The sequence below is a fragment of the Camarhynchus parvulus genome, unplaced genomic scaffold (genome assembly GCF_901933205.1).
Source record: "Camarhynchus parvulus unplaced genomic scaffold, STF_HiC, whole genome shotgun sequence".
NCBI lineage: Eukaryota > Metazoa > Chordata > Aves > Passeriformes > Thraupidae > Camarhynchus > Camarhynchus parvulus.
Window position 1 is genome coordinate 61,421 of NW_022148303.1, and position 21,303 is coordinate 82,723.

At 63.9% G+C, this 21,303-nt stretch overlaps 2 protein-coding genes across 2 annotated transcripts in view; one reads left to right on the forward strand and one right to left on the reverse strand.

The window, feature by feature from the left end:
- Positions 1-141: 141 nt before the first annotated feature.
- SAMD1 (sterile alpha motif domain containing 1) lies at positions 142-5,159 on the reverse strand. The gene is made up of 5 exons (XM_030970238.1): positions 4,740-5,159; positions 2,535-2,806; positions 2,182-2,266; positions 1,600-1,711; positions 142-685 (listed from the first exon to the last, which is right to left on the reverse strand). The coding sequence occupies exons 1-5, from the start codon at positions 5,135-5,137 to the stop codon at positions 521-523; spliced, it is 1,032 nt and encodes a 343-aa protein (XP_030826098.1). The 5' UTR covers positions 5,138-5,159; the 3' UTR covers positions 142-520.
- A 3,808-nt stretch (positions 5,160-8,967) lies between these two features.
- The window catches only part of LOC115916503 (adhesion G protein-coupled receptor L1-like), a 49,999-nt gene continuing 37,663 nt past the window's right edge, over positions 8,968-21,303 (forward strand). Inside the window, exons 1-5 of the mRNA XM_030970239.1 lie at positions 8,968-9,087; positions 10,696-10,816; positions 12,773-12,943; positions 15,431-15,644; positions 17,961-18,070. Of these exons, the coding sequence (XP_030826099.1) occupies positions 8,968-9,087; positions 10,696-10,816; positions 12,773-12,943; positions 15,431-15,644; positions 17,961-18,070 (736 nt within the window). The remainder of the gene's footprint in view (positions 9,088-10,695; positions 10,817-12,772; positions 12,944-15,430; positions 15,645-17,960; positions 18,071-21,303) is intronic.

A 21,303-nucleotide genomic window follows, 5' to 3' on the forward strand; every position in this document is an offset into this window, starting at 1 on the left:
GACCCCTGTAAAGAGAAGTGACCCCCCTAAAAGAGGGGTCCCCAAGGAGAAGCCCCCCAAAAGAGGGGTGGCACCCCCCCAAAGGAGAAGTGACCCCCCCCCAAAGAGAAGCCCCCCCAAATCAAGGGTGAGACCCCCCCCCCTAAAAGAGGGGTGTCCCCCTGGAGCAGTGCTCCCCCCAAAAGAGAGACCCCTCAAAGAGGGGTGGGACCCCCCAAAACAGAGATGAGACCCCCTCAAAGCGAGGTGGGACCCCTCAAATGAGAGCAGGACCCCCCCAGATTAGAGGTGGGACCCTAAAGAGAGGCAAGAGCCCCCTAAATAGGGATGGGACCCCCCCCCAGAGAGAGGTGGGACCCCCCAAAAAGGTGTGGGACCCCTAAAAGGGGGTGGGACCCCCCCCGACCCTCACCCACCCCCCAAAGTCTCTGTGTGCAGCAGCGGGGGAGGGGGGAGCCCTCCCGGATACCGGGGTGTCCCCGCGGGTCTGGGGGTCCCCCCGCGGCTCCGGGGGGGTCTCTCAGGCCGGGAAGGGCTCCGGGGGGGGCTCCTCGTCCTGGAAGTGGCTGCGCTGCAGCAGCTTCACGTGGTACTCGTAGATCTTGAGCGCGGGGCCCAGGCGGATGGAGAGCCCCGTGAGCACATCGGCCCTCTGCATCAGCAGCAGCGACTTGCCATCGATCTCCTGGGGACATTGGGGACAGTGAGGGACACTGGGGACAGCCAGGGGACAGGGGACAGCCGTGGGGACATTGGGGACAGCCAGGGGACAGACACAGGGACAGGGGACAGCCAGGGGACAGAGAGCCCCGTGAGCACATCAGCCCTCTGCATCAGCAGCAGCGACTTGCCATCGATCTCCTGGGGACACTGGGGACAGTGAGGGACACTGGGGACAGCCAGGGGACACTGGGGACAGTGAGGGACACTGGGGACAGCCAGGGGACACTGGGGACAGTCACAGGGACATTGGGGACAGCCATGGGACAGAAGCTGGAGCAGCCCCGGGTGATGGAGGAGGGTGGGGTGGGGTGAGGGGATCTGTGGGGGGTGGCATTTGGGGACACCTGCAGGGACATGGGGACAGTGGGGACAGCCCAGGGAGGGACAGTGGGGAGACACCCAGGGGACAGGGGGGATGGACCCTGGGGTGACACTGGGGAGGGTGGAGGGAGGAGGTGCGGTCAGGGGGACTGGGGACACCCAGGGACACAGGGACAGTGGGGACACCCAGGGACAAGGGGGGACACCCAGGGACAAGGGGGGACACCCCAGGGACAAGAGGGACACAGGGACAGTGGGGACACCCAGGGTCAGGATGAGGGACAGGGTGGGTGCAATGGTGGGGGGTTGGGACTTGTGAGGAAAATACAGGGAAACCTTGGGGACAGCTCCAGGGACAGAGAGGACACCCTGGGGACAGAGGGGACACCCTGGGGACAGAGGGGACACCACAAGGGCTGCAGGAGGGGGCAGGGGTGGCCACAGAGGAATTCTCCAGGGAGGGGACAGTTTTTGGGGACACCCATGGTAACAGAGGGAGCCCCGGGGACACTGTGGGGACAGAGGGGACAGAGGGGACAGGGGGCGTGGCCCCACCTGCTCCTGGAAGGCCCCAGCCTGCTCAGGGAACCCGGCCTCGGTGAAATACTCGACCACGTCCCGCACCGACCACTCCACCGGGTCCACGGCCTTGTCCTTGCGCCCGGCCCTGGGGACAGGGACAGCGTCACGGGGACAGCGAGGGGACACACAGACATGGTCACCAGGATGGGGACACCATGGGGACACAGTCACTGGGACATGGGGACAGCATCATGGGGGCACTGTGGGGACACACAGACATGGTCACTGGGACATGGGGACACCGTGGGGACATGGTCACTGGGACACTGGCAGGGACAGGGGGACACCAGGACACGGTCACTGGGACAGGTGACACTGTGGGGACAGGGTCACAGCAACAGGGGGGCAACACTGGGATATGGTGACAGGGACAGGGGACATGGGGACAATGGTGATGGGGACAGCAGGACACTGAGTGGGACACAAGGGACACTGGGTGGGACATGGGTGACACAGAGGGACAAGGGGACACTGGGTGGCACACAGGTGACACAGAGGGACAAGGGGACACCGGGCACTGGCTCACGGTGACACAGCGGAGCAGGGGCTCCCTACGTGCAGCCTGAACGGCCCTCGGCAGGGGGGCCGGCGCCTGGGGACAGCGGCACCGAGGGCTCAGCCCCCGCCAGCGCCGGGGACACTGCGGGGACACCAACGGGTCACCAAGGACAGCCCCGAGGGACCACACGGCCAGAGCGACCCCAGAGTGACCCCAGAGTGACCCCAGTGACCTCCTGCACCGACTGACCCCCAGAGTGACCCCCATCCCTGAACTGCCCCCCAGCACCCTGAACTTACACCCCCCTACCCCCAAACTGCCCCATCGCCCCCAAACCTGCCCTCAGTACCCCCAAACTGCCCCCATTGCCCCCAAACTTACACCCCCCGACCCCCTGCCCCCTCAGTACCTGCTCTGTCGGGCTGCCCAAAGGCTCCCTCCTTTTTGAGGGGGGCCATGTGCTGGCAGCCCCCCTCCCCCGGGGCACAGGCCTTGGCCTGGGGGGGCCGCTCGGGGGGCGGCTGCCCCGGGGGGCGCAGGGGGGGCCCCCCCCGGCCCTCCCCGTTCAGCTGCCGGGGGGGCCCCGCGTCCTCCGAGGCCTCCGAGCCCGTCCCGTCCTCGTCTTCTTCATCCTCATCATCCTCCTCCTCCTCCTCCTCCCGCGCTGAGGCCTCGCTGCTGCTGCAGGGGGGCTGAGGGTCCCCAAAACCATGAGCATCACCCCACAGAGAACCCCAGGAGCTGAGACTCCCCCCCGACAATCTACAGCCCCCAAAGTCTGTGGTCCCCAAAAAATGTAGAGCCCTGACACCAAAATTGACAGCCCCCACCACAACAGGGGCTCCAAAGCTGCTCCTTGACCCCCCCACAGTGTGACACCGCCCCCCCAAAAATTCAGAGCACTCTCAGTCCTGAAAGCCACCCTCCCAAATGCACAACACCCCAAAAATGAACCCCCCAGTCCTGCAGGTTTCCCCTCAAACCCAGCATACCCCAATTCCACACACACCCCCAGAGCTGTCACCCCAGAATTGTCATTGTCCCCCCCAACATGTCCTGGGGTTCCCCCATCCTCCCAGCCCCCACCCTCATCCAGTCCTGGCTCTTGGTGACCCCAAAACCCCCTCAGGTCCCCACTGTCACCTCAGGTCCCCTAAATTCCCCCATCCCCGTTGCCCCCTCTCCAGGTCACCCAAGTCCTCTTGGGGGTCCCCAACATCCCCTTGAGATCTCTGCTGTCCCCCCAGAGGTCCCCTAAAGGGTGTCCCCAACCCCCCTCAGGCCCCCCAAGTCCCCTCAGGAGACCCCCCCAGGTCCCCTCAGCTGCCCCAGTTCCCTCAGGGGACCCCTAAATCCCCTCAGGCTCCCTCCCCAAGTCCCTTTCTCTGTGCCCTGTGTCCCGTCCCTCCACCTTGTGTCACCCCTCTGTCCCCACCAACCCTTCACGGGTCCCCTCAGGTCCCCAGTGCCCCTCACCACCCCTGTCCCCCTCAGCCCTCCTGTCCCTGGTTCCTCCAGAGCCCCCGGCCCCTCAGACACCCCCAAATTCCCACCACCTCACCCCCGCCCCCTCAGGGTCACCCCCAGAGCCCCCAGGCCCCTCCACGCCCCCTCAGCCCTCCCGGCTCCCCCTCAAGGCCCCTTCCCCAGTGTCCCCTCAGGGCCCCCCCACAGAGCCCCCTGTTCCCCCTCACGACCCCCGGGCCCCACATGTCTCCCCCTTTCCTGCGCTCCCTCACGACCCTCACACCCTCAGGATCCCCTCAGCCCCCCGGTGCCCCTCACGACCCCCGAACCTTTCCCGTGCCCCCCCCGCGCTCCTCTCAGCTCTCGGTGCCCCCTCACGACCCCGGGCCCCCCCTCCTCTCAGCCCCCGAGCGCCCCGGCCCTTCCCGCGCTCCCCCTCACGGCCCTGGCACCCCTCGGGGTCCCCCACACCATCCCCTGTCCCCGTCCCGCGCTCCCCCTCATGACCCCCCCTTCCGCGCCCCCCGGGCCCCTCCCCAGTGTGCCCTCAGGGCCCCCCTCGGCCCCTCACGAGCAGCACCCACCCGGTGCCCCTTCACGATCCCCGCCCCCTCAGTCCCTCATCGCTCCCTCCCTCCGATGCCCCCTCAGCCCCCGGTGCCCCCCTCACGCCTCCCGCACCCCCGTTCCCCACAGCCCCTCATCGCTCCCCCTTCCCGCGCTCCTCCTCACGACTCCCGGTCCCCTCCTCGCCAGTGCCCCCCTCACGACCCCCGCCGCCCCATGACTCCTTCGATGCCCCCTTCAGGGTCCCCTCAGCCCCCGGTGCCCCCTCACGACCCCCATTCCTGCCAGCCCCTCACGGCTCTGCCCGCTTCCCGCGCTCCCCCTCACAATGCGCGGGTCCCCCGCTCCCCTCAGCCCCCCGCCGTTCCCCTCAGCCCCTCGCCGTTCCCCTCAGCCCCCCGCCGCTCCCCTCAGCCCCCCGCCGCTCCCCCCTCACGCCCGCTCCTCACCTTCCGCGCCCTCCCCGGGGCCGCTCTCCCGCGCTCCCCGCGGGCCGTGGCGATGGCGCCCAGCCGGGTGCGCTCGGGCCGGGCCCCGCCGCCCGCTCCGCCGCCGCCGCCCGCCCCGGGGCCGCCCCGGCCGCCCCCCGCCGCCGCCGGGCGCGGCCGAGCCCTGGAGGCGGCCGCGGGTGAGGCGGCCGTCGCCGCCGAGCAGCCGCGCGGTGTCGCGGAGGCTGACGGGCGGCGGGCGGCGAGCGGGCGGCGGCGGGCGGCGCGGCGGCTGCACGCGGGCGGCGTTGCGGTACGAGATGCTGCCCTTGTAGGAGACGCGGAGCACGGCGCGCTGCTGGATCAGCTTCTCCAGCTCGGCACGGGTGCGCTCGGGCTCGGGGCCGTGCCGCCGCCGCACCATGCGGCAGATGCGCTCCAGGTCCGGCCGCGCCTTGCGCGAACGCAGCGAGTCGATGGTGTCCAGGATCCACTCCTGGTACCGCGGGGCCTGCTCGGGGCCCGGCGGCGGCGGCGGCGGCACCGCCATGGCCCCCCCGCGGCACCGCCGGCCCCCCCCCTCCCGCGCCCCTTCCTCCTCCTCCTCCTCCTCCTCCTCCTCCTCCTCCCCCCCCGCCCCGCCCGCGCGCGCCCGCTCGGAGGAGGAGCCGCGGCCGCCGCGCGCGCGCCTCGGGGTGGAGCCGCCCCCGCGCGGCCGCGCCCACGGAAAGCCACGCCCACAACGGCGCTTAAGCCACGCCCATCCCAACCAAGCCACGCCCACGTCCATCGGTCTCCGCCCCTCTGGTATTAAGACACACATCGGTTTAAGCCACGCCCAGATAGAAAAGGCCACGCCCCCTCTGGAGAGACCACGCCCATTGCTGGAGGCCACACCCACCGCTGGGATCCCCCGGCCCCCGAAAATGGGGACCCCCAATTGCAAGGACCCCCTGAGCCCACGGGGTCACCCCAAACCCATGGGGTCATCTCAAACCAGTGGGGTCACCCCAAACCCATTGAGCCCCCCCAAACCCATGGAGCTCCCCCTGAACCCATGGAGCCCCCCCAAAGCCACTGGGGGGCCCCCCAAACTGAATACCCCCCTGAACCAGGGACACCCCAAACCCATGGGGTGACCCCCAAAATCATGGATCCCCCTCCAATTCCAAGGGATCCTCCCAGACTTATGGGGTCCCCCCACCATGGGCTCCCACGACCCACTGTGGGTCCCCCAAAACCACCGGGGCCCTCCTAAACCCACGGGTCACCCCAATTCCAGGGCCCCCAAAGTCATGGACACCCCAAACCCATGGGGTCCCCCCCAGACCCATGGGAACCCCCACTTTGGGACGACCCCAAAATTCACAAATCCGATTTTTCTCCCAAACTTTATTGATTTGTCCCAAACTCGTTTACAACAAAGCCTTGGGGGGTTGGGGCGCTCCCCAGGGACTTTTGGGGACCCCCCCGGTTTTGGGGACCCCCATTTGGGGACAAAGGTCGGGGGGCTTCCATCTGGGGGAGGTTAAAACAGGGGAGTCACTGCCCGGGGACACCCCCAGACCCCAGAAATGAGGGTCGCAGCCCTGGGAACCCCAAAACCCCCAAAACAGGGGGTGACAGCCCTGGGGAAACCCAAACACCACCCGGGGACTCCCCAGAACCCCAAAACCCCAAAACCCGGGGTCCCAGCCCCGGGACCCCCCAAAGCCCCTGGGGTTCAGGGGTATTTCAGGTTTGGGGATTCAGGCTTTATGGGGTGCTTTATGGGATTTGGGGGTCCAGCTGTGCATTTTGAGATCCATCTGTGCAGTTTTGGGGTTCAGGTGTCTATTTTGAGGTCCATCTGTGCAGTTTTGCGCCCCCCCCGGTTCTCTGGGGTCAGGTCCTGGCAGCTCCTCGAAGCTCAGCAGGATCTGGGGGGGCAGAAAAATCCTCAAAATGCCCCAAAACCTCCCCAACCCCTCCCAGAGACCCCAAAACCCCCCCAGGCATCCCCCAAAAGTCCCCAAGGAACCCCCAGGACCCAGCTGGGGACACCCCAAGGGGACAGGGGACACCTCAGGGACCCCTTGGGGGGGCAGGGGACACACTGGGGACACCCAGAGGGACAAGGGACACACTGGGGACAGCCCAGGTGGGGGGGGTGGCACACTGGGGGGGACAGGGATGCGCCCTTGACCACCCTGGGGGGCGTGGGGACACCTGGGGACACTTGGGGACCATGGGGACAATGGGGACAATGGGGACACACCTTGGAGGGCCACCAGAGGCCCTGGGGACACCTGGGGACACCTGGGGACAGGGACACTGTCACACCCCTGGGGACAGGGACACTGTCACACCCCTGGGGACACTGCCACCATCCTGGGGACATCCCGTTCCCCTCCCTGTGCCTGGGGACACCCATTGATGACACCGAGGTGCCACCAGAGCCCCCCCGCGCTGGGGACAGCAGCGTCCCCTCGAGGCCAAGGACACCAACACGTGTCCTGCCCCTGGGGACACCCTGGGGACACCAATGACGTGATGTCGCCAGTGTCCCCCCCACCCCCACCCCTGCATTCCCAGTCCCCTCCTCTGTCACCTTCCCGTGCTGGGGTTGTCCCCCCGGGTCCCCTCCTGTGTCCGTGATGTCCCCTGGATGTCCCTCTGTGTCCCCCTGTGTCACCTTCTGCCTGTCCAGCACCCTGATGGCAAAGTGCCCCCTCTGTCCCCGTGTCCCCCGAGTCCCTGTGCCCGTGTCCACTGTCCCCACTGTCCCCACTGTCCCCATTGTTCCCTGTCCCTGTCCCCGTGTCCCCTGAGCTGGCCCCACTTTGGGACTGTGGGGACCCCAAAACCACCGGGAGGGACAGGGACAGCACCAGGGCGGGGTCGCTGGGGACATCGAGGGGACAGGGGGAGGTGGGAGTGTCCCCAAGGGACAGGGGACACCTCAAAAGGGGACAAGGGACATCCCAAAGCGACAGGGGACACCTCAAAACACAGAGCCCCCCACCAAAGCAGGCTGGGGACCCCCAGAGGGAGCCCGAGGAACGGGAGGGGACAGGGGGGACCCCAAAAGGGCCCGAGGCCACCCCACATCCCCCGGCCCCCTCTCACCGTGTCCGGAGCTGTCGCCGGCCGCTGTCCCCGGGGCTCCCAGTATGGCCCAGCCGGACCAGTGACCCCGCTGGGGGGGCACTGACCCCCCCCGATCGGGGAAACTGAGGCAGGAGCCGCCCCCCCCCCAGGGACCCCCCAAACGACTCGGGGGCACAAGGAGGGACCTTGGGGGTGTCCCTGTGCCCCCCCCCAATCAGGGCTCACTCTGAGGGGTCCCTGCCCGGTTTTGGGGCGCCCCCGGGCCGGGCTGCTCGCGGGGGGGCTCCCCCCGGGCCCGGCCCCCCCCGTAGCGGAGGAGGCGCCCCAGAAGCAGCGCCCAGAGCAGCACCTGCACCCACAGCTGGAACGGGGGGTCCCAGCCCCAGCCGGGCCCCCCGGGGAACATCCCCCCCCTGCTGTCCCCTCCTGTGCCCCCGGTGTCCCGGTACCGCCCGTGCCCCCCGGCCTGGTTCCCGAACCCCCGGGGAATGGGGGAGGGCGGGGCCTGGCCCGGGCACGCCCCCCTACCCCCCCAAATCCATCCCGGGGGCCCCGGGAGCGCCCCCCCATTCCCTCCCCCGGGACCACGCCCGGCTGGGCCACGCCCCTTTCATCAAACCACGCCCACATCTCCATGACAACGGCTCGCCGGCACCGCCCCTTTCTTAGGTCACGCCCCATCACCATGACAACTGACCACGCCCCCTTCCTGGGGCCGTGCCCGTCCCCATGGCAACGCCGCGCGCCCTCTGTCGCTATGGCAACGCCAGCGCCGCGCCCATTCCGAGGCCACGCCCATTGACGGGACACGCCCCTTATTTCCTATTACACATCCAGACCACGCCCCCTTCAAAGGCCACGCCCCAACCAGTCCCATGGCAACGCCCGCTCCTTCCCAGGCCCCGCCCCCTGGGCAGGGGGTGACACCCTCGGGGGGGTGAGGGGACCCCAGACCCTTCCCCGCCCCCCCTGCAGGCCCCGCCCATCCCCCCCCGCTGTCCAGCGGCCCCCGGTTCGCCCAGCGGGGCACGGGACCCCCGGTGCCGGCGCCTCCGGAGCCCCCGGGCCCGCTCCCGCCGCTCACCGCTCTCTCTGCCCCCCGGTGTCCCTCGGTCTCCGCCGGTCCCTCCCCCGGTGTCCCCGGTCATCCTCATTCCCCTCTGTTTTCCTGTTGATCCCCGGTCCCGGTCCCTCCGCTCACCGCTCTCCGGCTCCCCCGGAGCCCCAGCCCCGGTGCCCCGGTATCCCGCTCACCCTCTCCAGCCCCGCTCCCTGCACTCCGGTATCCCGATGTCCCGACATGCCGGAGTTCTGCTCTCCGGCTTTTCTCGGTACCCGCTCTCCCGATATCCCGGTGCCTATCCCGGGGTCTATCCCGGGGTCTATCCCGGGGTCTATCCCGATATCCCGGTACCCCCTCACCTCTCTCCCGCTCCCGCCGCCTTTCCCCTCACGGGCCCGGTGCTCCCGCGGGCCCCGCCCACTCCCCGTTCCCGCCGCTCATTGGCTGCGCGGCCCGGCCCCCGCTTCCCATTGGCCAGCAAGGCCTGAGTCCCACCCATCACCGTCCCATTGGCCAGCGTGGCCCCGAGTCCCACCCTCTCCGCTCCCCATTGGTCCGAGCTGCTGTCAGTCTGGAGATCGCCCCGCCCCTGTCCTGTCATTAAACCCGAGCCCTCCGAGGGGCGGGGCCACGGGCAGGGGGCGGGGCTGAGTGGGATTGACATGTGATGGGCGAGGTTTGTTCGGAGGGGCGGGACATACGTGATTGACAGGGGAAGGGTGGGGCTGAGTGGGCCAGGGGCGGGGCTTGCACTCCCAGCCTCGTGCCTTGCACGAGGGCTCATTAATTAACCCCTTTAATTAAACTAATGAGTCTCCCAATAAACCCTGCTCTGTCCTCCGTGTCAATTAATGCACTTTCCTTTCCTATCCCTGTACAATTAACTACTATTTAATTACCCCAGCTCATTAGCATATGCTAATCTATGGCTGATGACAGCGATTAGCAGGACTCCTGCTGCTCTTAATTACTCATTACCTGGGATGGGCCTGCCTGTTAATTGCTTTCTCATTAATGCTTCTTCATTAACATCTCCGTTAATGCTCCCCCTTATCAAGACTCCTCCCTAAAGCTCACCCCACTGACACCTACCTTCATTAACGCCCCTTATTAGCACCCTCCCTCATTAACCCCCTCATCATTGAAGCTCTGGCTCACTCCTGCCCCGCCCATCTTCATTAACGCCCCTAATTAGCAGCGCTGCTCATTAACACTCCTCCCTTATCAAGCGCATTTACTGCCCTTCACTACCGCATTAGTTTACCCTGCCTCATTAACACCCCTCATTAACACCCCTCATTAATACCCCTCATTACCACCCCTCATTAATGCCCCTCATTAACACCCCTCATTAACACCCACTCATTAATGCCCCTCATTAACGCCCCTCATTAATGCCCCCTCATTAACACCCCTCATTAACGCCCGCTCATCAGCCCTCCCCGAGGCAGCGCTGCAGTTCCGGCGGTGGCCGCGGGGGGGCGATGGAGGGGGAGGGGCCGGGGGGTGACAGTGAGGGGACAGCGGTGGGTGGGGGAGGGGCAGGGCAGTGGCCACGGGGGGACAGCGGCCGGCCCGGGAGGGGGAGGGGTCGCTGCAGTTCCGGCGGCGCCCGCGGGGGCGCTCGCAGGGTGGGGGGATGGGGTGAGGGATAGGTGGGGGGATGGGCGCCCGCAGTCCCGGCCGTGACCCTGGGGGAGGGGGAGGGGCGGTGACCACGAGGGGACAGTGGTGGTCCCGGGTGGGGAGGGGTCGCTGCAGTCCCGGTGGTGACCAGGTGGGGGCAGCGATGGATGGGTGGGGGATGGGGAGGGGTCGCTGCAGTTCCGGCCGTGGCCGCGGGGGCGCTGCAGGGTGGGGGAGGGGTCGCTGCAGTTCCGGCCGTGGCCGCGGGGGCGCTGCAGGGGTGGGGGAGGGGTCGCTGCAGTTCCGGCCGTGGCCGGGGGGCGCTGCAGGGTGGGGAGGGGTCGCTGCAGTTCCGGCGGCGGCCGCGGGCGGCGCTGTCGGGCCGGGAGGGGCGGGCGGGGGTCCCGCAGTTCCGGCGGCCGCCGGCGGGGAGCCCGCGGGCGCGGGGCGGTGCGGGGGGTCGCGCCGCGATCGCCGCATGGAGCTGAACCCGCAGGTACGGGGGGTCCGGGGGGTCCGGGGGCTCCGGGGCTCCGGGGGGTCCAGGGGCGCCGTTTGGGTCTGGGGGAGCGGCCCCGGGGGTGGGGGGATGGAGGGGTCGGGGGAGCCGCCCCGCAGGTGCGGAGGGGCCGGGGGGCGCTGGGAAATGGGAGAGGGGGTGAGAAAGGGGCGTCGTTAAAATGGGGGGTGGAATGGGGGGATTTAAAAGGGGGGTCGCGTAAATCTGGGGTGGGTCCTGCGAAAATGGGGGGGCGTGGGAACTGGGGGGTCCCGAGGTGCGGGGGAGGGGCTGGGAAAAGGGGGGTGAGCAAAGGGGGGCGAGCGATGTCCCGGGGGGCCGGGGGGTGACATTTGGGGGAGCAGGGCGGGGGCCGAGGATAAAGGGGGGTGGGGAACAGGGCGGGGGCCGGGAATTGAGGGGGGGGCGCTTGAAAAGGGGGGTGGGGCCCCTCCCGACCCCCCTCATTTGGGACCCTCCTGGGGGGACGCGTTTTGTCCCCGGGAACCTGAGGCGGGGGAGGGGAGGTGGGGACCCCCAGGTATTTTGGGGGGCTGGGGGGTCCCGCCCGCCTCAGTTTCCCCAAGGGGGATGCAATGGGGGGTTGTGGGGGGCCCGATGTCGGGCGCGGAGCATTCTGGGATGGCGCTGCGCCCCCCTCCATCATTCCGGGGGTGTGATGGGGGATTCTCCCACAATGCACCGCGGCGCCGTCGCCCCTGGCAACCCGGGGCTGAGCTTCCCACAATGCACCGCGGCCGCATCGGCCCCTGCGCGGGGTGAGGGGGGGCCGGGGGGGGTCCGGGGGCGGGGGCGGATAATCGATAATCGATAATCGGCTTTGACCCCCGGGGGCCGCGGATTTGGGGGGGGGGCGGCTCCGGTCCCGGCGGGATTTGGGGGAGCAGATGGTCCGGGGGGAGGGGGGGCCAGAACGTCAGGGCCCCCCCGGATTTGGGGGGGGGCTGGGCCCCTGGGTGGGGGGAGGGGCGGGCGCGTTTGGGGGCGGAATTTGAGGGGGGCTCGGCCGCCCTCGATTGGGGGCGCAGATGTGGGGGGCCGGACAGCGCGGTGCCCCCTCCCCCCTCATTAATTCACCCCCCCATTAATTCACCCCCCATTAATTCACCCCCTCATTAACTCACCCCCTCATTAATTCACCCCCCCATTAATTCACCCCCTCATTAATTCACCCCCTCATTAATTCACCCCCCATTAATTTCACCCCTCATTAATTCATCCCCCAATTTATTTAGCGCCCTTCATTAATTTACCCCCCCAATTAATTTAACTGCCTTCATTCATTTTACCCCCAATTAATTTATCCCCCTCATTAATTTAACCACCCCCCATTAGTTCAGCCCCCTCATTAATTCACCCCTCATAAATGACCCCCATTAATTTAACCCTTTATTAATTCACCCCATTGCTCACCCCCTCAATAATTATCCCCACATTCATTTAACCCCTCATTATTTCCCCCATTCGTTAACTCCTCCCGCTAATTAATTCCCCCATTATTCCCCCCATTAATTCCCCCCCTCATTAATTTCACCCCCCTTATTAATTTCACCCCCCTCATTATTTCACCCCCAATTTATTTCACCCCCCTCAATAATTACACCCCCATTATCTTCACCCCTCATTCATTCCCCCCTCATTAATTACCCCACATTAATTGATTCCCCCCTCATTAATTCCCCCTCATTAATTAACTCCCCCATTAATTGATTCCCTCCATTAATTAATCCCTCATCATTAATTCCCCTCATTAATAACTCCCCCATTAATTACCCCATTAATTAATCCCCCCTCATTAATCCCCCATTAATTAATCCCCCATTAATGAAACCCCCCCTCTGACCCCCCTCCCCGTTTTTCTCTCCCCAGCTCGGGCCCCCGCTGAGGTTGGGGGTCCCCGCGCCCCCCCCGCCATGGCGCGCCCCGGCCCCGCCCCCCGGCCCCGCCCCCGGCCCCCCCCCCGGCCCGGTGCCGCTCCGGTGCCGCTGCTGGTCCCGGTTCTGGTCCCGGTTCTGGTCCCGTGCTGCTGCTGGGGCTGCTCCCGTCGGGCTGCCACGGTGAGGGAGCGCACCGGGGTGTGGGGTGACACGGTTAAGGGTGGTGAGGGGTTGGGCTGTACAACCCAGGGGTGTAAGGGTTTAAGGGTGTAAGTGTAATGCGGTGTGTAAGTGTAAGGGCTGTGTAAGGGCTGTACAATGCTCCAGGTGTGTGTAAAGGGTGTGTAAGTGTTGTATAAGGGCTGTACACAATACCCCAGGTGTACAAGGGGTGTGTAAGGGGTGTGTAAAGGGGTGTGTAAGGGGTGTGTAAGGGCTGTACAATGCTCCAGGTGTGCAAGGGGTGTGTACGGGGTGTGTAAGTGTTGTGTAAGGGCTGTGTCAATACTCCAGGTGTGCAAGGGGTGTGTAAGGGCTGTGTAAGGGCTGTACAACACCTCAGGGGTGCAAGGGATGTGTAAGGGCTGTACAATGCTCCAGGTGTACAAGGGATGTGTAAGGGCTGTGTAAGGGCTGTGTAAGGGGTGTGTAAGGGGTGTACAACACTCCAGGGGTGTGTAAGGGCTGTGAAAAGGCTGTAAAATATCGCAGGGGTGTGAGGAGTGTGTAATGGGTGTGCAACACCCCAGGGGTGTGTAAAGCGTGTGTGAGGGGCGTGTAAGGGCTGTGTAAGGGCTGTACTACTCCACAGCTGTGTAAGGACTGTGTGAGAGCTGTGTAAGGGCTGTGAAATGGGTGTACAACATCCCAGGTGTGTAAAGGGTGTGCAAGGGCTGTGTAAGGGGTGTGTAAGGGCTGTGAAATGGGTGTACAACACCCCAGGTGTGTGAGTTGTGAGAGGAGTTTGTGAGAGGTGTATAAGGGCTGTGTAAGGGCTGTGTAAGGGGTGTGTAAGGGGTGTGCGAGGGCTTTACAGTACCCCAGGTGTGTAAGGGGTGTGTAATGGAGGTGTAAGGCGTGTGTAAGGGGTGCGTAAAGGGTGTGTGGTGAGTGTGTAAGAGGTCTGTAAGGAGTGTGTAAAGGGTATGTAAAGGGTGTGTAAGAAGTGTGTAAGGGGTGTGTAAAGTGTGTGTAAGGAGTGTACAATGGCCCACATGTGTGAGGAGTGTGCAAGGGGTGTGTAAGAGGTGTGTAAGGGGTGCATGGTCAGTGTGTAAGGGCTGTGCAAGGGGTATGTAAGGGCTGTGAAAACGGTGTGTAAAGGGTGTGTAAGGAGTGTGTAAAGAGTGTGTTAGGGCTGTGTAAGGGGTGAGGAGTGATTGTGAAAGGGGTGTGTAAAGGTTGTGTAAGTGATGTGTAAAGGGTGTGCAAGGCCTGTGTAAGTGGTGTGTAAAGGGTGTGTAAGAGCTGTGTAAGGGGTGTGTAAGGGCTGTGTAGTGAATGTGTAAGAGCTGAGTAAGAGCTGTGTAAGAGCTGTGTAAAGGGTGTGTAAGGGGTGTGTAAGGGCTGTGTAAGGGATGTGCAGTGATTGTGTAAGAGCTGTGTAAAGGGTGTGTAAGGGGTGTGCAGTGAGTGTGTAAGAGCTGTGTAAAGGGTGTGTAAGGGGTGTGTAAGGGGTGTGCAGTGAGTGTGAGGGATCCGGGATCGGGGGGACCTGGGGGCTTGGGGGGTCCCAGGTGTTTGGGATTTGGGGCTGGGGTCTCCGGATTTTTGGGGATCCAAACACCCATCTGAGGTCTCAGGTACCACGGATTTGGGGTCCCAGGTGTCTCAGATTTGGGGTCGCAGGTTTCCAAGTTTGGGGGAACTCAGGTGTGTAAGATTTGGGGTGTCAGGTGTTTGGGATTGGGGATCCCAGGTGTTTGGGGTTGGGGTTCCAGGTGTTTGGGATTGGGGTTCCAGGTGTTTGGGATTTGGGGGCTGCAGGGCTGGGGGTGCCCAGGGCCCCTGATTTGGGGTTTGGGGCCCAAGTGGTCCCTGCGCCCCAAGGGCTGAGCAGGGCACAGAGGTGGGGATGAGGGACCCCACTTGGGGTTCCCTGACCCCGTTTGGGGTTCCAGGGCTGATCCGGGGGGTGCTGCTGTTCGGGCTGGCACAGTGGGACTGGATGTGGAGGGATTGGGGTACCCTGGGTTCCCTGACCCCATTTGGGGTTCCCTGACCCCATTTTGGGGTTTTCTGATCCTATTTGGGGTTCCAGGGCTGATCCAGGCTGCACTGCTGTGCAGGCTGGCACAGCAGGATTGGGTGTTTGGGGTACCCCGGGTGTTTGGGGGCTCCCTGACCCCGTTTGGGGTTCTGTGCCCCCCAGGGCTGATCCAGGGCGCTCTCCCGTTAGGGCTGGCACAGTGGGATTGGATGTGGAGGGATTGGGGTACCCCGGGTGTTTTGGGGTTCCCTGACCCCATTTGGGGTTCCCTGACCCCGTCTGGGGTTCCCTGACCCCGTCTGGGGTTCTGTGCCCCCCAGGGCTGATCCGGGGGGCGCTGCTGTTTGGGCTGGCACAGTGGGATCGGATGTGGAGGGATTGGGGTACCCCGGGTGTTTTGGGGTTCCCTGACCCCGTTTGGGGTTCCCTGACCCCGTTTGGGGTTCTGCGCCCCCCAGGGCTGATCCGGGGCGCTCTCCCGTTCGGGCTGGCGCGCCGGGAGCTGGCGTGCGAGGGGTACCCGCTGGAGCTGCGCTGCCCCGGCAGCGACGTCGTCCTGGTGGCCGACGCCAACTACGGCCGGACCGACGACAAAATCTGCGACGCCGACCCCGGGCAGATGGCGAACGTGCAGTGCTACCTGCCCCAGGCACAGCCCATCATGGCCCAGAGGTGACACGGGGACATCGGGGACACTGGGGACACTGAGGGCATTTGGGGACATTGGGGACACTGGGGACATTGGAGACATTGAAGGGCATTCAGGATATTGGGGACACTGGGGACATTGGGGGCACTGGGGACATGGGGACATCAGGGACCTCAGGCAGATGGCGAACGTGCAGTGCTACCTGCCCCAGGCACAGCCCATCATGGCCCAGAGGTGACACGGGGACATCGGGGACACTGGGGACACTGAGAGGCATTTGGGGACATTGGGGACATTGGGGGCACTGGGGACATTGAGGGCATTTGGGAATTTGGGACAGTGGGGACATTGGGGACATTGGAGACATTGAAGGGCATTTGGGGACACTGGGGACACTAGGGACATTGGGGACATTGGGGGCACTGGGGACACTGAGGGCATTTGGGGACATTGGGGACATTGGGGACATTGGGGACACGGGGGACATTAGAGACACTGAGGGCATTTGGGGACATTGGGGACATTGGGGGGACATGGGGACATCAGGGACCCCGGGCAGATGGTGAATGTGCAGTGTCACCTGCCCCAGGCCCAGCCCATCATGGCCCAGAGGTGACACGGGGACACTGGGGACACTGGAGATGGTGGGGACTTTGGGGGTATTGGGGGTGTTGGGGACACTGGGGACATTGGGGATATTGGGGGGACCGGGGACACTGGGGGTGTTGGGGACATTGGGACGTTGGTGACATTGGGAAGGTGTAGGAGGTTGGGGACATGGGGACAGGGGTGTGCAGGGGGATGGGGACACTGTGGGGACACGGGGACAGGGGTGGGACATGGGGACGCTGTGGGGCACCAGGGACCTGGCCCTGGCCCTGCACGTGATGGCACAGAGGGGACATGAGGGTGACACCGTGACACGGGGGGACATGGGGCCGTGCAGGGGACGTGGGGACATGTGGAAGGCTGGGGACACCCTGGGGACACCCTGGGGACACCTTGGGGACATGGGGACAGGCACAAGGAGGGTGGGACATGGGGACACGTGGGGACATGGCCTGGTGGTGACGTGGGGGGGACCTGGGGACAGGCAGGACGTGGGGACACCTGGGGACAGTTGGAGGTGTGTAGGTGGCACACGGGGGGACATGGGGACACTGAGGGACACGTGGGGTGGGTGGCCCTGGGTGAGCATGGGGACAGCACGGGGATGGCACAGCTCGAGGATGTCCCCATGTCCCCATGGCATCCCCGCCACCCCAGGGACATCGGCGGTGGCACCTGAGTCCTGTGTCCCCAAGTGCCAGGGCCACACCTGTGCCCTGCCCTGTGTCCCCACTGTCCCCGTGTCCCTCATGTCCCCTGTGTCCCTGGTCCCATGTCCTGTGTGTCCCCACTGTCCTGCTGTCTGTCCCCTGTCCCCATGTCTCCAGCCCCATGTCTCCATGTCCCTCACATTGCTGCTGTCCCCATGTCCCCAGCTCCACATCCTCTGTGTCCCCATGTCCCCTCACTCTCCCCATGTCCCCTCAGGTCCCCTGTCCCCCTGTGTCCTTGCTGTCCCCATGTGTCCCCCAATGTCTCTGTGTCCCTTTGTGTCCTGTGTCCCCCCATGTCTCCTCATGTCCTGCGTCCCTCTGTGTCCCCATGTCCCCCTGTGTACCCTGACCCCCTGCTGTCCCCTGTGTCCCCATGTCCCCCCTGTGTCCCCCCATGTCCCCCTGTGTCCCCCGTGTCCCCTGTGTCCTCCCTGCTGTCCCCCCACTGTTCCCCCGATGTCCCCCCCATGATCCCCCACTGTCCCCCTGTCCCCCTGTGTCCCATGTCCCTCTGTGTCCCCACATGTCCCTGATGAGTCCCCCTGTGTCCCTGATGTGTCCCTGACATGTCATTGCCATGTCCCTCACTGTGTCTGCCGTGTCCCCCCACCATGTCCCCACCATGTCCCTGCCCTGTCCCTGCCCTGTCCCTGCCCTGTCCCTGCTGTGTCTCCACTGTGTCCCTGCCATGTCCCCGTGTCCCTGCCATGTCCTTGCTGTGACCCTGCAGTGTCCCTGCCGTGTCCCCCCTGTCCCTGATCTGTCCCTGTGTCCCCATGCCCCGTGTCCCTGACGTGTCCTCATGTCCCCCCGTCCCTGATGTGTCCCCCCGTGTCCCCTGTGTCCCTGACGTGTCCTCATGTCCCCTCGTGTCCCTGACATGTCCCATGTCCCCATGTCCCCTGTCCCTGCCATGTCCCGTGTCCCCATGTCCCCTATCCCTGACGTGCCCCGTGTCCCTGACATGTCCCGTGTCCCCATGTCCCGTGTCCCTGACGTGTCCCCCCGTGTCCCCAGGTGCAATAACCGCACTCAGTGCGTGGTGGTCGCCGGCTCCGACGCCTTCCCCGACCCCTGCCCGGGCACCTACAAATACCTGGAGGTGCAGTACGACTGCGTGCCCTACAGTGAGTGCCGCCCCACAGATCCCGTCCTGCCCCACAGATCCCATCCAGCCCCATAGCCCGGCCCCACAGCACCCCAGAGCCACCCCTGTCCCAGCCCCTACAAATACCTGGAGGTGCAGTACGACTGCGTGCCCTACAGTGAGTGCCGCCCCACAGATCCCATCCTGCCCCATAGATCTTGTCCTGCCCCACAGCTCTGCCCCATAGCCCGGCCCCACAGCTCTGCGCTGTCCTGCCCCACAGCGCCCCAGTCCTGGCACCTACGAGTACCTGGAGGTGCCGTTGGTGCCCCATAGGGATTGCTGCCCCATAACTCTGCCCCACAGCTCTGCCCCACAGTGCCCCCCCAGCCCCACAGCACCCAGAGGTGCACCTGGGGAGTCCTGCCCCACAGCACCCAAGGGACCCGACAGGGACCCCACAGTGCCCCCATGTCCCACCCCACAGCACCCATGGAGCCCCATGGGGACCCCACAGTGCCCCCATGTCCCACCCCACAGCACCCATGGAGCCCCATGGGGACCCCACAGTGCCCCCATGTCCCACCCCACAGCACCCATGGAGCCCCATGGGGACCCCACAGTGCCCCCGTGTCCCACCCCACAGCACCCAGGGACCCCACAGTGCCCCCACAGCCCCCCAGGACCCCCAACTCCCCACCCTGGGGCACCCAGGCACCTTTGGGGGGGTGGGGTGGGATTGGGGGGGTCTCAGGGAGCCCCCAGGTGTGGGGAAGGGGGGTTGTGCCCCCCTGGGGTCCCCCCCGTGTCGCGTTTGTCCCCCCAGGCCGGGCTGTGACCCCCCCGGTGTGGGCGCTGTGACCCCCAACCCCCGGGGGGGCTCTGTGTGACCAGGGGGTCCCGGGGGGGTTGGGGTGACCCCGTCTCTCCCCAGGCGCCGTCGCGGGACCCCCAAAACCCCCCCGGCCCCTCCCCCAGTTTTGCTTTGCAGCCGCCGCCGGAGCCGCCGGAGGGAACGGCCGGACACGGCACCGGCCCCGGGACACGCCACGGGCACAGGGACACGGCAGGGACACGGCAGGGACACGGCAAAAACATGGCCCAAAACCACGGCAAAAACACGGCCAAAAACACGGCAAAACCACACCAAAAACATGGCCCAAACCACGGCAAAAACACACCAAAAACACACCAAAAACATGGCCCAAACCACGGCAAAAACACACCAAAAACATGACCCAAAACCACGGCAAAAACACACCAAAAACATGGCAGGGCCATGGCAGAGACATGGCAAAAACATGGCGAAAACCATGCAAAAAACATGTCAAAAACAGGGCAGGAACATGGCAAAACCACAGCAAAAACATGGCAGGAACAGGGCAAAAACACAGCAAAAAACCATGGCAAAAACACAGCAAAAAACACGGCAGGAACACACCAAAACCATACCAAAAACATGGCCAAAAACCACTGCAGAAACACAGCAGAGACGTGGCAAAAACATGGCCAAAACCATGTGAAAAACACGGCAGGAACACACGAAAAACACAGCAAAAACACACCAAAAACATGGCAAAAACCACGCAAAAAACCATGGCAAAAACAGGGCAGGAAAAGGGCAGGAACATGCAAAAAACACGGAAAAAACATGGCAGGGACACAGCAAAAACTCACCAAAAACTTGGCCAAAACCATGCAAAAACCACGCCAAAAACAGTTCAGGAACAGGGCAAAACCATGGCCAAAACCACACAAAAACACGGCAAAAACAGGGCAGGAACACGGCAAAAACATGGCCAAAACCACACAAAAACCACGGCAGGGACATGGTAGGAACACAGCAAAAACACGGCAGGAACATGGCAAAAACATGGCCAAAAGCATGCAAAAGATGTGGCAAAAACACGTCAGGAAAAGGGCAAAAACCACAGCAAAACCACAGCAAAAAACATGGCAGGAACACGGCAGGGACTGGGCAAAAACATGGCCAAAAACATGCAAAAACACGGCAGGGACACGGCAAAAACACACCAAAAGCGTGGCCAAAGCCACGCAAAAACCACGGCAGGGACACGCCAAGAATACACAAAAACCACAGCAAAACCACGTCAGGAATGGGCAGGAGCACGGCAGGAACATGCAGAAACCACAGCAAAAGCATGCAAAAACCACATGGAAACCACATGGAAACCACATGGAAACCACAGCAAAAACATGGCAGGAAGAGGGCAGGAACAGGCAAAAACCATGGCAAAAACCATGGCAAAAACATGGTAAAAACCACACCAAAAACCATGGCAGGAACATGCAAAAACTGCGGCAAAACGACACCAAAACCACTGAGAAACATGCAAAAACCACAGCAAAACCATGGCCAAAACCATGGCAAAACCACACCAAAACCATGGCAAAACCACACCGAAAACCACCCGAAAACCACCCAAAAACCACACCAAAACCATGGCAAAACCACACCAAAACCACCCGAAAACCACCCAAAACCACACCAAAACCATGGCAAAACCACACCAAAACCGCGCCCAAAATGCACCAAAACCACGGAAGGAGCGCGGCACAGCCACTCCTGGGTCGGCCCCGGGGCTGCAGGGAGCCCAGCCCTCACCTGGGCACAGAAACACACCTGGGCAGGTAAATACACCTGGGCAGAGAAAGACACCTGGATAAATAAACACACCTGGACAGATAAACACACCTGGGCAGGTAAATCCACCTGGATAAATAAACACACCTGGAGAGGGAAATACACCTGGATAAATACACACACCAGGGCAGGTAAACACACCTAGACAGGGAAACACACCGGGATAAATAAACACACCTGGAAAAATAAACACACCTGGGCAGGTAAATCCACCTGGATAAATAAACACACCTGGAGGGAAATACACCTGGATAAATAAACACACCTAGACAGGGAAACACACCTGGATAAATAAACACACGTGGATAAATAAACACACCTGGCGTGGGTAAACACACCTGGATAAATAAACACACCTGGCGTGGGTAAACACATCTGAGCAGGGAAACACACCTGGACATGCAAAGGACATGATGAACACCTTGAGTGTGTGATGTGTGTGCTAAATGCACACCTGGTGTGTGTTAAACACACCTGGGCACACTCGGGACACGCCCAGCTCACACCTGCACATGCCAATGCACACCTGGTGTTCGTTGAACACACCTGGGCACACTCGGGACACACCCAGCTCACACCTGTATGTGCCAATGCACACCTGGTGTTCG